This window comes from Galeopterus variegatus, unplaced genomic scaffold (genome assembly GCF_000696425.1).
Source record: "Galeopterus variegatus unplaced genomic scaffold, G_variegatus-3.0.2 Scaffold3015, whole genome shotgun sequence".
NCBI lineage: Eukaryota > Metazoa > Chordata > Mammalia > Dermoptera > Cynocephalidae > Galeopterus > Galeopterus variegatus.
Genome location: NW_007729126.1, coordinates 6,293 through 21,497, shown reverse-complemented (window position 1 = coordinate 21,497; position 15,205 = coordinate 6,293). Strand labels below are relative to the sequence as shown.

The 15,205-nt window shown below is 38.6% G+C and overlaps 1 protein-coding gene across 1 annotated transcript; it reads right to left on the bottom strand.

Annotated features, from left to right (window-relative positions):
* Window positions 1-248: 248 nt before the first annotated feature.
* On the bottom strand, window positions 249-5,748 carry PATE4 (prostate and testis expressed 4). The gene is made up of 3 exons (XM_008583724.1): window positions 5,559-5,748; window positions 686-802; window positions 249-370 (listed from the first exon to the last, which is right to left on the bottom strand). The coding sequence occupies exons 1-3, from the start codon at window positions 5,746-5,748 to the stop codon at window positions 249-251; spliced, it is 429 nt and encodes a 142-aa protein (XP_008581946.1).
* Window positions 5,749-15,205: the final 9,457 nt, after the last annotated feature.

Here is a 15,205-nt window from a genome sequence, read left to right as displayed (position 1 = left end):
AAATCAGCAGCCAAAAGAGCAAAAGACAAAAGGGTAAGCTTAGCTCATGAAGAAATCTTTCCGCAATGATGATGATTTTAAGGATCTAATGGTGGTAGTGGTGGAGCCCTTCATTATGATGTGGATTCAGCCCCTGTTGCTATCTCTGGGGTCTTAGGCCAATGTGGAAATTGGGTGTAGGAAAGGGAGAAGCTCATGTTGGTTGGATCTTGAACGGAAGATGACCCTCTGCAAGTTCTTGACCTCCTCTAGAAGATGTTACATAAATGTTTGTTACAGCACAGCGTCGCCCTCATCAGATCTGCTTTAGTGGACGTCTCTTCCTGGCACTTACGCTTACACATATGCTGTGAATACAGAGGTTTTTCTCCTAAAACGAAGAAGCCTGTTATAAGTGCTGGATGAGATTGTCTTAATAGTGACTCCCAGAAAGTCAACGCCAAGAGGAAAAGTACTTTACACTGGGTCCCCTTCCCTGGCTCCTTGGGGTCATGTTCTCAAGCTCCACCTTAACTGGCTCTGGACACCAAACCCCTCAATGGGAAGTTGGAAAGTACCCTTTCTTTGCACCCCCAACCTTTTTACTTCTTGTCTCACTCACTAGATAGTGGTAAGTTATCCCAGGCACTAGCAATAGTGACGGTTATTTGAAGGCATTTTTGGAATTTGCATCATCCCCACTTACCCCTGTAGTAATATATGGTTGAACATGACTCATTGTCTTTTGCAATGCAAATGCCTTTGCCTGCCATACACTTCCATCCGTTTGAGTATATGCAGACATTACACTGGAGAACCAAAACTGCAGAGTAGAGAGAATAGGGTATTCAGGCTGGGCTGCAGGGCTATGGGAGAATGAATTCATAGCATCGTAAAGAGGCTGTCCAGTTGCATGACTGGAGAACCAAAACTGCAGAGTAGAGAGAATAGGGTATTCAGGCTGGGCTGCAGGGCTATAGGAGAATGAATTCATAGCATCGTAAAGAGGCTGTCCAGTTGCATGTTGACTATAGTGTCCATTCTCTCCATCAGCTGGTATTTGTAGAATTCCTGCTTAACTTAGCCTTGTGAGTTAAACTAGGAGGTAGATAAAAAAATGATGACATAGTTTCTGTGACCTGGATAGTGTCCATTTATATTTGAAGGCAAGATAAACACGTGAAATAATTAGAGAACATGAAAGAAGATATATAGTTGACCACATAAATTATGTGATTCAGGTTAAGAGTATAGCCATAGGCAGAACACTGTGGCTTGGAAAGTAAGGGAATACTTCAGCCAGGGACTTGAGTTGGCATTGAGATGTAGGTTGGATTAAGGTAGGTGGGAGCAGGGGTGGGCAGATAGGAAAGGTGTGCTAGATAGGAAATCATAATGAGAAAGGCCACAGAGGTAGGAATGAACATGGCATGTTCAGAGCAGACTGAGATTACACCCTCTGCTGATGGCCCCGTCTGGCTTTTCCTGGTCTTTCTGTCTTTTCAGGGAACGACTGCCACCAAGCAGAGAGAGGGGATCCAGTAGTCCCTGTGGCCAGGAAGTAAGGAGAGAGGAGACGCAGGGTAGGGAGATGACCTCAGAGCCCATGGATAATTTAGATTTTAGAACTAAGTGATGGTGAAGGTGGGAAAAGGGTTATTTCAACCTTTATCTCAGACATTCCAAGGTTATGGAATCAGAATTTATATGGAACCCAAGAGACTTTGAGTACTGTTGGTTTATGTCAGACTTTGGGAATGGTCTTGTGGCATCTCTTCATTCTAAATTCCATCCTCCCTCACTGTTCTTTGTGAAGACTATCTTCACAAATGTTGCTAGTGATGTCCTAATGATCAATGCAATTGCCTTTGCATAACCCTAGAGTTTATCCATTTATTCATTCACTCAACAATGTTGAATTAAAGTGGTGAGATTGGACATCCTTCCCCTTTCTGCTTATTTAGTGGGAAAGAATAATGTTAGCTTTTGTTTTTTGAGCATATTTTACATTCTAGAAATTGCCCTAGGTGCTGGGATCACAAAGATAAACAAGGCAAGTGTTGTTCCTTCCTTCATACATCTTCGGGAGACTGACATTAAACAAACAAAAACACAAATAGTTAAGTACACTTGTATTAAGTGGTATCAAGGAATAGTTAAGCAGGCAATGAGAGCATTTAAGAGGAAAGAACTAACCTAGTTTAGAGAGCCAAAGAAGAATTCCTTGGGAAGTGGGATGTAAACCGAGGCCTCATGATGTATAAGAGTCAGCAATGTAAATGGTGGTGTGGTGTGGGCGGAGTGAAGAGCATTTCAGGCAGAGGGAATGGCATGTGCAAAGAAGCCTATCCACTGAGGAACAAACACGCTAATGTAACTAGGGCACAGAGAATGGAATGGGTTTTGCTAGAGAGATGGTTGGTAAGTGGGCAGAGGTTTGATCTCCTGAGATCTCATAGGACAAAGAATTGAGTATGGTTTTTATCCCAAGAGCAATGGGAATCCATTGAAGCATTTTAAGCGGGGTAGTGATCTGATTCTATTTATATTTATCTAGTATGTCAACATAGGACTCAAAAGGTACAAACAGAAAACAATTTTCTTCTTTTGCCCTGATTCCTATTTAAATATTCTTTCTTAATCTAGTTCTCTTACTCCTGGAGGTAATCTCAGGCATACATTATAGCTTGTTCATGTACTTTTAGAAAAAAAAATCTTGCCATCACTTTCAGGCATGAGAATAATCTGGTTTCAGTAATTAATGTGTTGAATCCCATGTAATAATAATAAAATAACTCTAGTTTCATTAAAAGTCCAAGTTTGTCACCAACAACCCCTCTCCCTGCATGCATACCCGTTCATAACCACACACACACATGCACAAACACATAGCTCAGGCTTGCTTAGGTGTTTGTAATGGGTGGCAGGTGGTGGATTTGACCTTTTCTGTGTTTTCCTGCTTTGTTTTTTTCCTACCAATCTCTAGCTTACCATTCATAGTTTCTGACCCCTTTTAGTTGATGTGAGGAATGGGGACAGGTAAAGGACAGGAAAGGTTTCACTGAACTGGCTGTGATGACATTATACTTTTGCCATGGTAGTTAGTCATTTAAAACCAAATCTCTTGGAGTTGGTGTTTAATAAAACTGACTCATTTTCTTGAGAAACATTTGTGGGTTCTTCAGAGTTTCCCTGCAAAAATATTTGACTCCAAGGCTATATCATACACCCAGCTGGTAGTCATATTTTCTCTCAGCTATTAGAAGCCAGTGGCCCACTCCTTGATAGGGTACCTGGTTCCTCCAGACAGTCCCCTTTGACAGGACTTAAAACAGCTCAAGCCTGGCTTGCTCTGTATGGCATGGTCAAATCTGATCCATGGGAATGTATACACATTTTCCCTACTCGCTCCCAGTGTGCAGGTCAGCCGTCTCTCACTTCTCCATTTCAGGGCTATAGCCACAGCCTCCCTCTCACTTTTAGGTTCCTCCAGTGCATTGTGCCTTCTAAATACCAAAGGACACTGTCTAGCTGTCCAGGTGATCTTCCTGAAGTGCCTCTCATGAGGCTTCAAGAGAAGGTAAAGCATTCCTCCTCTATCTAACGGGAGTGGGGATTGGGCTGCATAATACACTGATACCTCTCCTCAGAGAAATAGTCTGTCTGATTTTTAACCTCTCAGTGCATTGCATAATACACTGATACCTCTCCTCAGAGAAATAGTCTGTCTGATTTTTAACCTCTCAGTGTCTCCAACTTTAACATTTAAAAGGTGCATTTTTTAAAAACAGGTAATACTTTAATGTGATTAGAAAATAAGTAATATAAAAAGAATATAGTGAAATGTCGATTTTCCACTCCTGTCGCCTATTCATCCAATTTTCATCTGCTAAATAAAAGAAACCAGTTTTATTCAATTTTTTGTATCTTTCAGATTGATTTTAAATATATTAAAGGAAAAGTAAATACATATGTGTATCTTTTTGCATCATTCCATAATTGGGTGTATACTATACATATTCTGGACTTTGTTTTTTTGAGCAATATATTCCATTGTTGATCTATACCATGCTTTGATTAACCAGTCCCTTACTTATGAACATTTAAGTTATTTGTAGTTTTTAATATTATTTATTGCAATAAATAATGCTGAACATATATCATTACATTTGTGTGTGAATATGTCTGCAAAATAACTTCATAGAAGCAGAACTGCTGGTTGAAAAGTAAACACATTTGTAATTTTGATAGACACTGCCAAATTACCCTCCAGATGAGATATAACTATTTATACTCTTGCTATCAATGCCTGGAAAATTCTTATCTCACCAAAAGTTCTATACTATAGTATGTTATCAAACCTTTGGATGTTGCCAATCTGATAGTTAAAAAATGGTATTACAGTGTTCTTTTAATTTGCACTTCTCTTATTACGAGTGAGATTGAGCATATTTTCATATGTTTAATAGTTATTTGTATTTCCTTTTGTGTGAATTGTCTATATCCTTTACTCATTTTTCTTTCTTTCTTTCTTCTTTTATTTGGCATCTGGCCTGTTCAGGGATCCAAACCCATGAACTTGGTGTTATAACGCTGCATTCTAACCAAGTGAGCTAACATGCCAGCCCCTTTACACATTTTTCTATTAAGTTGTTGGCCTTTTCCTTTTTGATTTTTTAAAAATAGGATGTCATTACATATTAGGTATTTTAGTTACTGGTGATATGAGTTGGCTTTTTTCTTTTTGCCATGATGAATATTTTGATTTTTAAGTGGTCAAATTTGTCAGCCTTTTCTTTTAAGAACTCTGGGTTTTGAGCCATAATTAAAAAGGCCTTTATCATTTATAAGCCTTTAAAAAATTATCCCATATTTTTTCCTAATACTCTTATGATTTACCTTTTCTTACAAAGGGTCAGAGGGTAGCAAAATTGAAATATAGGGTAGAAATATAATCATATTTGAAACACATTTAATAGGTAGAAAGTATAAGAATTGGTCATCAATTTTTAGTAATAAGGGAGAGGGATGTTTCAAGGTGACTAAGGGTAGTAGGTATTTATTAATGCAAGACTGAAGCTCAGAATAGAGATCTTGCTAGAAATATAAAATCAAACATTTTTAGCTTATAGATTGTCATTGAAGTAGATGAGCTCATACAGGAAAGAGCCTTAGTGGATAGTGTCAAGCCTTGAGAAATCCCAGTGTTTACTGGTCAGGTAGAATAAAGAACCTTGCAAAATACACTGAGAAGAAGTAGCCAGAGAGAGGAAAAGAAAAATAAGAGAATGCAGAAGAGAGTATGGGATAAAAGTGTTCCAAGAAAGTGGGGATGAAAATGGGATAAGTATGAATGAAAAGTCAATAAATATGAAGTCTGAAAATTGCTGTCCTGTTTCCCTGCAATTAGTACATCTCTTTCTTGATTAGTATATTATATATTATCTCTCCAGCACCCAGAAATTCAGCTTGCACTGAGTCTTCAGGTTTCAGCTGCAGTGAGTGAGGCTTGGAGAGTATAGGGGTCTAGAGAATAGATGCCTGAGATACCTTGCTTCACCCCCATTGTTGAAACTTACCCTCTTTGAGGTAGAGAAGAGATAAGCTCATGAGGAGTAATATGTTCATTTTCTCCCTTGGATGCTTGTTTGGGTGACGGAAGGTGTACTCAATACCAGCTGAGTGAGGTATTGGAGAGGACAGCCAGTAGCCTGCCTTATAAAGCTTCGATGTTGCATCACAGCCACTAGATAGGAAGACAGTAGTCATAATACAGGCACGAAGCAGAACTTTTCCTTTTCCTACTTCCTTGTCCTAAGGAGCCATAAGTCTGCTCTAAAGCAGTGTCAGGGAATGCTTCTGGCCAAAGTTGAATTAGATTTCCTCCTCCTCCTCCTCCTCCCCACCCCGCCTCGCTCTTCCTTTTGTGGTCTGTGTGTACACATGTGAGTGTGCTATTGTCAGACTTCTGGTTCCCTAGAAACTTCTTTCTGTGTGCTAAGTGGGAGAGTGTCTGTCCATCCTTATGACAATGACTTGTAAAATGAGATGGGATATAGTCTCAGAATTCAAAGGTTTTCTGAGAGAGTTTTATCTAATATGTAGGTTTACTGATATGGCTCATTCTAACATTCGTACTGGAAACCTTTTCCTGAGTTTGAGCTTGAGCAAGGTTAGTTTTTCTCCTGAGAATCTTCACCACAATTCCCCCAGGCTCCTGATTTCCAATGTCTCCATCTGCACTCCATGGAAACCTTGAAAATTTCCTGTGCCTGGGAGTTTGGAATATCTATAGAGGCTCTTGAAGGTTCCCAGCAAATCTCTTGGAGATGGGAAATTTAGCGATGGAGATATGAGGCTACTTCAAAAAGTCCCTGGAAAAATTCATATTATTTTTCAATTCTATTTTTCCAAGAAATTTTTGAAGTACCCTTGTACAAGAAGACCTTCTCCAGAGATTTTCTAGGGGAGCTCCTTCTTGGGATCTGTACACATTTTCTGGATATTTCCTCAGCTTTGGCTCTTCTAATATTAGAGCTAGGACCACATCTCAACCATTCTCAGCTGTGTCTCAAATAATGTTCATGCTGTTCACTCCTTAAGGAAACCAAACAATCTGGTTCCAACCTCACCCCGGTCTTTCAGCTTCATTCTAGAAGCTTCTAGAGGAAGGCTTCTTAATATTCCTGCCCTCTTTAGAACTTGACCTTCTCAGTGAGACTTTCAAGGCCACTGCCATCTCCATGGTCATTCCCTCCTCTTCCTCAGTCCAGTCGTCACCATTGACTCACTGCCCTCCTTGCCTGGGTATCCCCATCTGTGTGTGACTTCAACTGGATGGATGCCTTTGACATTGACCCTAGCTAAAGGGTCTGGACTTCATTTAAAAATGACCACCATTAATATCTTCCCTGTTTTTACCTTAGCCATGTCCTTCTCCTTGGGGGATTTGGTGCTTGACAATTTCTAGGACCTTAATAAATACAGGCTCCCTCCCTTTCCTCCTTTTATACCCTTTATCTTATTGAATTCTAAAAGCAACTCTGTGAGGTATGTATAATTATTCTCATTTTTATAGGTGAGATAACAAACTCAGAAAGGTTCAGTAACACACCCAATCTCACATAGCTAACAAGTAGCAGAGTATTTGAACCCATCACTGTATGTAGGAAACATATTTGGGATAAAAGATGCCCTTTCTAGAAATCATCACTCACACAGATGAGTGGGTTTTTTTGCTGTATTTTCCAACCCACAGGGAAAAGATGATTTTTAAAAAATTAACTTCCCGGAACTACATCATAGTGAGGAAGAAATTAAATTTTATACTCTTTGGGTTGAGTACTTTATCTTAGTTTCCTACTGTAAAAATAAACCACAAACTTAGTGGCTTAAAACAACACAAATTTATTCTCTGAAAGTCCTGGAGGCCAGAATTCTTATTGGGCTAAAATCAAGGTGTCAGCAGGCTGGTTCCTTCTGGAGGTTCTGAGGGGAGAATCTGAATCCTTGACTTTTTCAGCTTCTAGTGGCCTCTGGTATTTCTTGGCCTGTTCTTCTATCTTCAAAGCACATCACCGCCATCTCTTTTTCTATCATCACATTGCCTTTTATTCTTCTGTAGTCAAATCTCCTTCTACTTCCCTCTTATAAGGACATTTGTGATTGCATTCAGGACCCACGTGGATACTGCAAGATAACCTCCCCATATCAAGATCTTTAACTTAATCATATCTTCAATGTTGCTTTTGCCATGTATAATAACATTCACAGGTTCCAAGGATTAGGATGTAAAAATCTTTGAAAGCCATTATTAAGCCTATTGCATACTCTCAGAAGCAAGACCATTGTACCATCTTCTTGGGCCCTTCTGTTTGCCCATATGCCATCACCTCCAACAAGATGTGTCTCTCTCTGCCTGGCCTTCTTGCTCACCCACATTCCTATCCCGCCTTCATTCAGGCCACAGCAAAGACCTGCTCTTGTAACAGTCTGACATTTGCTGTTATTGACATTTGCTGTTCCTCTTGGCACTCTCCCCTATTTCCTTGCAGCTAATTCCTCACTAGCTTTCAAAGTCCTGTTCAACCACTCCCTCTTCAAGGAGGCCTTTCCTGGTCAGATAGTCTAATTTGAATGCCCTTCATTTAGCCCCCCATAGCTAACTATACTTGATGTACTCATGGTCTCTTTAACTAGATACCAAGCTCTGTGAGGTCATCAACTAATGTCTTAGTCTAATGCAGAGTCCAGCACTTAATAAAATGACGGTTTATTGAATAATAGAGTTGATAAGTTAGTCAATGAGTGGAAATTATAGGAGCAGACCTCCCTTAGCTCAACTTTGGGGAGAATTTTATAATAAATTGAACCAAAGATATAATGGAGGGACTTTGGGTAGTAATTTTTCAATGGCTAGAGGATTAGGGTGAGCACTTTCCTGGGAATGCTACAGGGAACTCAGATAGGGTAGCTTGGTTCTTGGGATAGTAAAGTCCTATCTGGTTAAGGGATTTTATGATTCTGTGATATTGTAAATAACCAAAGGACAGATCACAGGGGGAGAGCAGCCAGCACCTCCCACAGGGAGTTGCACATGACAAAGGCCTCAGGATGTTTGTTCTATAGCTCTGTACCTCCTGGGCACAGTCACTCTGCTCAGTCCATTTGGACTCCTAAAAACAGAGGGGCAGTTGGTGGTTGATTGAGAGATGCAATAATGCTGTGGGAGGGGACGCTTTAAAAATTGGCATGTAAGGAAGCAGCAATAGATGAAAGTTATATTGCAACAAGGAAAATTTTTCTTTTTTGCACAGGAGGGTTACTAGATGCCAATAAAGGTACAGTATTTGAATAAATTTGATCATTTGTGAAATGTTTGGGAGTAAAGGGGAATGATAATGCTTCTCCTACTCTTTAAGAGAACTGTATCCTATTTCCTCACTACAAATATCTGGGTTCCCTCTATTCTCCTAGTCCATCCTAACGGCTACCTAATCCCCCCTCATTCCTCCCTCCTCTACATTGCAAGGCCTGCTGGCTACATGAGGTGTTGGTAACTTGTGATCCTTGGATGGACTACCCGGAGATATTTACAACATTGCTTTTATGTCTGCAGAGATCCTCAAATAACAGGACACTAAAACCATGAATCATAAAAGCATGATGAACTGGATCATATCAAAATAAAAAATGCCGTTCATCAAGGAGAAAACTGAGAGTAAAAAAGCAAATCACAGAATGGGAGAAGATATTTCTAAATATATGATAATTCCAATATTAGTGAGGATGTAGGGCATAAACTTCCTGTAGGAGTGTAAATAAGGAAGACAACCTCACTTTGAAAATTTTGGGGCGTTAACTACAAAAGTTTAACGTACATTTTAAACATAGCATAATATCCTGTGGCCCACCAATTCTACTCTTAGACACATTGCCAACCCAAGTATATTCATATTTGCACCAAATACATGTACAGGAATGTACATTGTCACTTTATTAGTAATAGCCCCAATCTGGAAATAATTCAAATGTCTGTTAAGAAACAGATGGATATCATATATATGACATCCATAATTTGTACTGAATACAATGGGAATAAATTCAACTACAGATATCATGGATAAACCTCACAGACATAATGTTGAGTAAGTGAAGAGATACACCCAAAAATATAAACTATGATTTAATTTAGAAAAAGCTGAAAAACAGAAAAAAACAATCTACAATATTATGTTAGCAGTTTGGATACTAGTTATATTTGGAAGAAGAGACGTTTAATAAGGGGCAAGGGATGTACGGCAGGAGCGTTGATTCTGAGGGCTGGTAATGCTTCATTTCCCCAACTGCATGCTATTTATGCAGGTATGTTAATTTTGTTATGATTTGTTAAGTTTACACTTATGACCGAGTTTTTCTTTGCCAATTTAACAGATATTTAAAAATTATTGGTATAATATTGTTCACAATATCATTTTAGGATCTTTTTAATGTCTGTAGGTTCTAGAACAGTATCTACTTTATTCTTAATCTTGGTGATTTGGCCTTCACTTTTTTCCCTTGGTCAATCTTGCAAGAGTTTTATTGATTTTATTACTCTTTTTAGAACCATATTTTGTTATTTTGTTTTTGATTTCATTAATTTCTGCTTCAAAAATTATAATTTACATCTTTCTATTTTCTTTGGGTTTATTTTGCTATTTTTTACTAGATTTTTGAGACAGTTGTTTAGATTATTGATTTTAAGTCTTTTTTTCTTGTATTCTCTTAAGGTTATAACTGTTCCTATAAGAATATCTTAGGTCATTTCACAAGTTTTAATATGTTGTATTTTCATTATAATTTAACTCAAAATATTTTCCATTTTCACTATGATTTCTTCTCTATTCCGTGTACTATTTAGAAGTATATTTTTAATTTTTGAACATATTAAAGTTTTCTAGTTATCTTTGTTATTAATTGATAGTTTAATTGCACTTTGGTCTGAGAACATCTGTCTGTATGATTTTAGTTTTTTGAAATTTGTTGAGATTTACCTTATGTCTCAGAATGTGGCCTATCTCTGTAAGTATTTCACGAGTGCTTGGAAAAATGTGTATTCTGCAGTTGCTAGATTAGTGCTCCAGATGTCAATTTGGTCAACTTTGTTAGATATGGTGTTCTAATCTTCCATGTCCTTACTGTTTTTTAAACTATTTAGTCTATTTATTACTGAGAGAATGTTTTAAAATCTCTAACATGTGCACTGTCTATTTCTCCTTTTAGTCCTGTCAGTTTTTGCTTTTTATATTTTTATTAGGTGCATGGAGACTTAGAACTGTTATATCTTTTTGATAAATTGACTTTTTTTTTTTTTGTCTTTTGTCTTTTTCCGTGTCCGGCAACGGGATCGCAACCCTCGGTGTTGCCCCCGTACCGGACCGGGACCAGCAACGGGATTGCAACCCTTGGTGTTGCCCCCGCGCCTCGCTCAGCCAGTGAGCGGGAACCGGGGCGGGAGCGCCGCCGTGCTTCCCAAGCGGCGCACTATCCAGTGCGCCACCGGGCCAGCCTAAATTGACTTTTTATCATCATGAAATATCCATCTTCATCCCTGGTAATGCTTTTGGCCTTAATGTCTACATTTTTGTTATTAATATAACTTCACCAGGTTTTATGTTTTTTTGGTCCACTTACTTTCAGCTTTCTGTTTCCTTACACTTGAGTTGTGTCTTTTGTAAACAGAATATGTCATTTAAAAAGTTTCAGTCTAATATTTTTGTATTTAATTTGAATGTTAACTTATTTATATTTAACATAATTACTGATATTTAAGTTTAAATAAAACATGTTGACACTTTTTATTTATCATACCTCTTCAGTATGTCCTTTTCTCTTCTTTCTTATCTTCTCTTGGGTTGAGTATCGTTTTTTATTATTCCAGTTTCCCCATTCCGTTTGCTTGGTAATTATAAATTTTTTAAAAATAATTAATTAATTTTTAATTGTACATTTTTAGGGGGTACAGTTTTTTGTTTCAATACATACACTTATTGTATAATGACCCAATCAGAATAGTTAGTATACCGGGCTGGCCCCGGGGCTCACTCGGGAGAGTGCAGCACTGGTAGCACCGAGGCTGCGGGTTTGGATCCTATATAGGGATGGCCGGTGCACTCACTGTTTGAGCGTGGTGCGGCCAACCCCATGCCAAGGGTTGCGAACCCCATGCCAAGGGTTGCGATCCCCTTACTGGTCCAAAAAAAAAAAAAAAAGTATACCTATCACCTAAAAGTTTATCATTTCTTTGTGGTTATAACATTCAAGATCCTCTTTTCTGGCTATCTTGAAATATACAATACAACATTATTAGCTATAGTTACCCTAGATCACCAGAACTTATTCTTCCTATCTAACAGTAACTTTGTGACTTTGTACCTGTTTACCAACCTCTTTTCATCCTCCTCTCCTCCCGTCCCTGCCTCTGGTAACCTCTGTTTTACTCTCTATTTCTTTTTCTTTTGTCTTTTTTTTTTTTTCTTTCCCTTTTTGTCTTTTTTTACTGACCGGTAACGGGATCGCAACCCTCGGTGTCGCGCCTGTACCGGGGACCGGCAACGGGATCGCAACCCTCGGTGTTGCGCCCGCACCGCGCTCAGCCAGTGAGCGGGAACCGGTCTCCACATGGGATCCGAACCCTCGGCGGGAGGGCCGCTGTGCTCCCAAACGGCGCACTCTCCAGTGCACCACCGGGCTGGCCCTCTTTTGTCTTTTTTAATTTATTTTTTCTTAATTAACCCATGATAATTGTTTATATATATGAAGTACAATGTTTTGGTACAACATTTGGGTACATTTATACAGTATGCAATGAACATATCAGTGTATTTAGCATATCCATCACCTCAAATATTTGTTACCTCTTCATGTTGGAAACATTCAAAATCAATTAGTTACTTGAAATTATGCAGTTATTTGTTGTTGACTATAATCTCCCTATATTGCTATAGAAGACTTGGTCTTATTCTTCCTATCTTTACAATTTTGTAGCTGTTGACTACCCTCTCTCCATCCCCCTGACCCCTTTGGAGTCTCTAGGAATCACTATTCTACTCTCTAGTTCTTTGAGATCAACTTTTTTAGCTTCTACATATGAGTGAGAACATGTGCTATTGCTTTTTCTGTGCTTGGATTATTTCACTTAACATGATTCTCTCTAAGCTAATCCATGTTGTTGAAAATGGCAGAATTTAAACTCTTTCAGTATTTTTCTAATGGTCACTTTACTTACTTGACTTATCAAAGTTTAATATAAATTGCTACTTTCACTACTTCTTTGACAATGAGAGAAACCCAAAATACCTTAATTCCATTTATTTTTCCCTCCAAATTATATGGTACTATTGTCATGTATTTTAATTTTATACATATTGTAAACCTCACAGAATGTTATTATGATTTTATATATTAATATTTATGTAGATTTCTTCATATATTTATTCTTTCTATTGCTTTAATTTTTTTCTGGAAATATACAATGAGCTACACATTTTTGAATGAAATGAGACTTAGAAAACTTTCAAAACATGTTTTGCTGATTTTAAAACTTTCTACACAAAACAATTGCCATATAAATTTCTCCCTCAGCTGTTTTTATTTTCATAGATCTTGTGTTTCTCTATTGATTTTTTGCCTAGATGATCTGTCCAATGTTGAGAGTGGGGTGTTCATGTCCCCTGCTATTATGGTGTTAGTGTCTATGTCATTCTTTAGATCTATTAGTTTTTCTTTACAAGTCTGGCTGCTCTTATGTTGGGTGCATAAATATTTATGATTGTTATGTCTTCTTGATGGATAGATTCTTTTATCTTTACATAGTGGCCTTCTTTATCTCTTTTTATGGTTTTTGCTTTAAAGTTTATTTTATCTGATATAAGAATAGCTACTCCAGCCTGTTTTTCATTTCTATTTGCATGGTATATCTTTTTCCATCTTTTCACTCTTAGTCTATGTGTGTCTTTACAGGTAAGGTGAGTCTCTTGAAGTCAGCATTTTGTCGGGTCCATCTTTTTAATTCAGTTGTTCAGTCTATGTCTTTTGAGTGGGGAATTTAATCCTTTCACATTTAGAGTTATGGAAAGGTGTTGAATTACTCCTAGCATTTTATTGATTTTTGTTTAGATGTCCTAAGTATCTTTTGTTACTTTCTTTCTGATTTTCTGTTCATCTTCTGTGTTTGTTGGTTTTTTGGGGTGGTAGATAAACTATCTTTTCCTCTTTATTTTTAGCATGTTTGTTTTACTGGTAGGTTTTGTTCTTTCTTGAGTATTCATGGCCATGATAGTTGTTTTTCAGGTATCAAACCCAGTACTCCCTTGAGAATTTCTTGTAAGGCTGGTCACGTGGTAGTGAATTCCTGCAGTTTTTATCTGTCTGAGAAATGTACTATTTGTCCTTCCTTTCAGAAGGATAGCCTTGCTGGGTAAAGTAGTCTTGGCTGGCAATTTTTGTCCTTTAATGTTTTGAATATATCATGTCATTCATTTCTGGCTTTTAGGGTTTTGGATGAGAAATCTGATGTTAGTCTGTTTGGGGCTCCCTTATAGGTGACTTTCTGCTTCTCTCTTGCAGCTTTTAAGATTCTCTTTGTCTTTGAGTTTTGCCAGTTTGACTATAACATGTCTTGGAGAGGACTTTTTAGGGTTGAATATGTTTGGGGATCTTTGGGCCTTTTGAATCTGAAGATTTGTGACTTTCCCTGTACTTGGGAAGTTTTTTGCTATTATTTCTGTGAATATGTTTGCAATGCCATTTCCTTTTTCCTCCCGTTCTGGAATACCCTTGATTCAGATATTCAAGTGCTTAAGGTTGTCTATTATCTCTCTTAGATTTTCTTCAATTTTTAAAATTCTTTTTTCTGGTCTGCCTGTGTTAATTCAAACAGCCTGTCTTCAAGGTCAGAAATTCTCTCTTCTGGTTGTTCTAGCCTGCTGGTTAGACTCTCTGTTGCGTTTTTTATTTCACTGAATGAATCCTTCAGCTCCAAGCTCTGAAGGATGTACAATCTCTGCTACATTCTTTTTCAGGGCATTGATTTCTTTGTACGTTTCTTCTTTCAAGTCCTGAATATTTTTTCTCCTTTCATTGTGTTGTCTAACTGAGTTTCCTTGAATCTCATTTAATTTCCTTAGAATTGTTGCTTGATTCCTTGTCAGTCATTTCATGGACTTTCTATTCTATAGGATCTAGAGCTTGAGAGTTATTATTTTCCTTTGGTGGTGATGTACTTTTTTGGTTTTTCATATTTCTTGTTTCTTTCCCTTGGTGTTTAGTCACTGTGGCAGGGGTATCATAGTCCACTTGTTCCACCCTGATGTCTGGCCTGGATCCTGAAGGGATTGCCAATTCTGGGCAGTGGGGACTAGCCTGAGCTTGGGGTCCCACAGTGCCTGCCTGTTCTGGCATGGCTGGCTTGAGGCATGTGGGCCCAGCAGCTCTTGGGCCTCTCTGGGTGGTAGGGACTAGCCTGGGCTGGGGGTCCCATAGCACCTGCCTGCTCTTGCACAGCTGATTTGGGGCATGTGGGCCCGGCAGCTCTCAGCGCTCTCTGGGTGGCAGGGTCTGGCCTGGGCTTGGGATCCTGTGATGCCTGCCTGTTCTGGCATGGCTGACTCAGGGCATGTGGGCCCAGTGGCTCTCAGACCTCTCTGGGTTGCAGGGACTGGCTTGGGCTGGAGGTCCCGTGGCT

Excerpts from the sequence above, each read along its gene's own strand:
- PATE4 (XM_008583724.1), bottom strand. The coding sequence starts at position 5,748 with ATGACTACTGTCTTCCTATCTAGTGGCTGTGATGCAACATCGAAGCTT. Across the intron at positions 803-5,558 it reads TCTTCTCTACCTCAAAGAGG|TTTTGGTTCTCCAGTGTAAT; the intron begins GTAAGTTTCAAC and ends TCTACTCTGCAG. Across the intron at positions 371-685 it reads AACCATATATTACTACAGGG|GAGAAAAACCTCTGTATTCA; the intron begins GTAAGTGGGGAT and ends TCTTCGTTTTAG.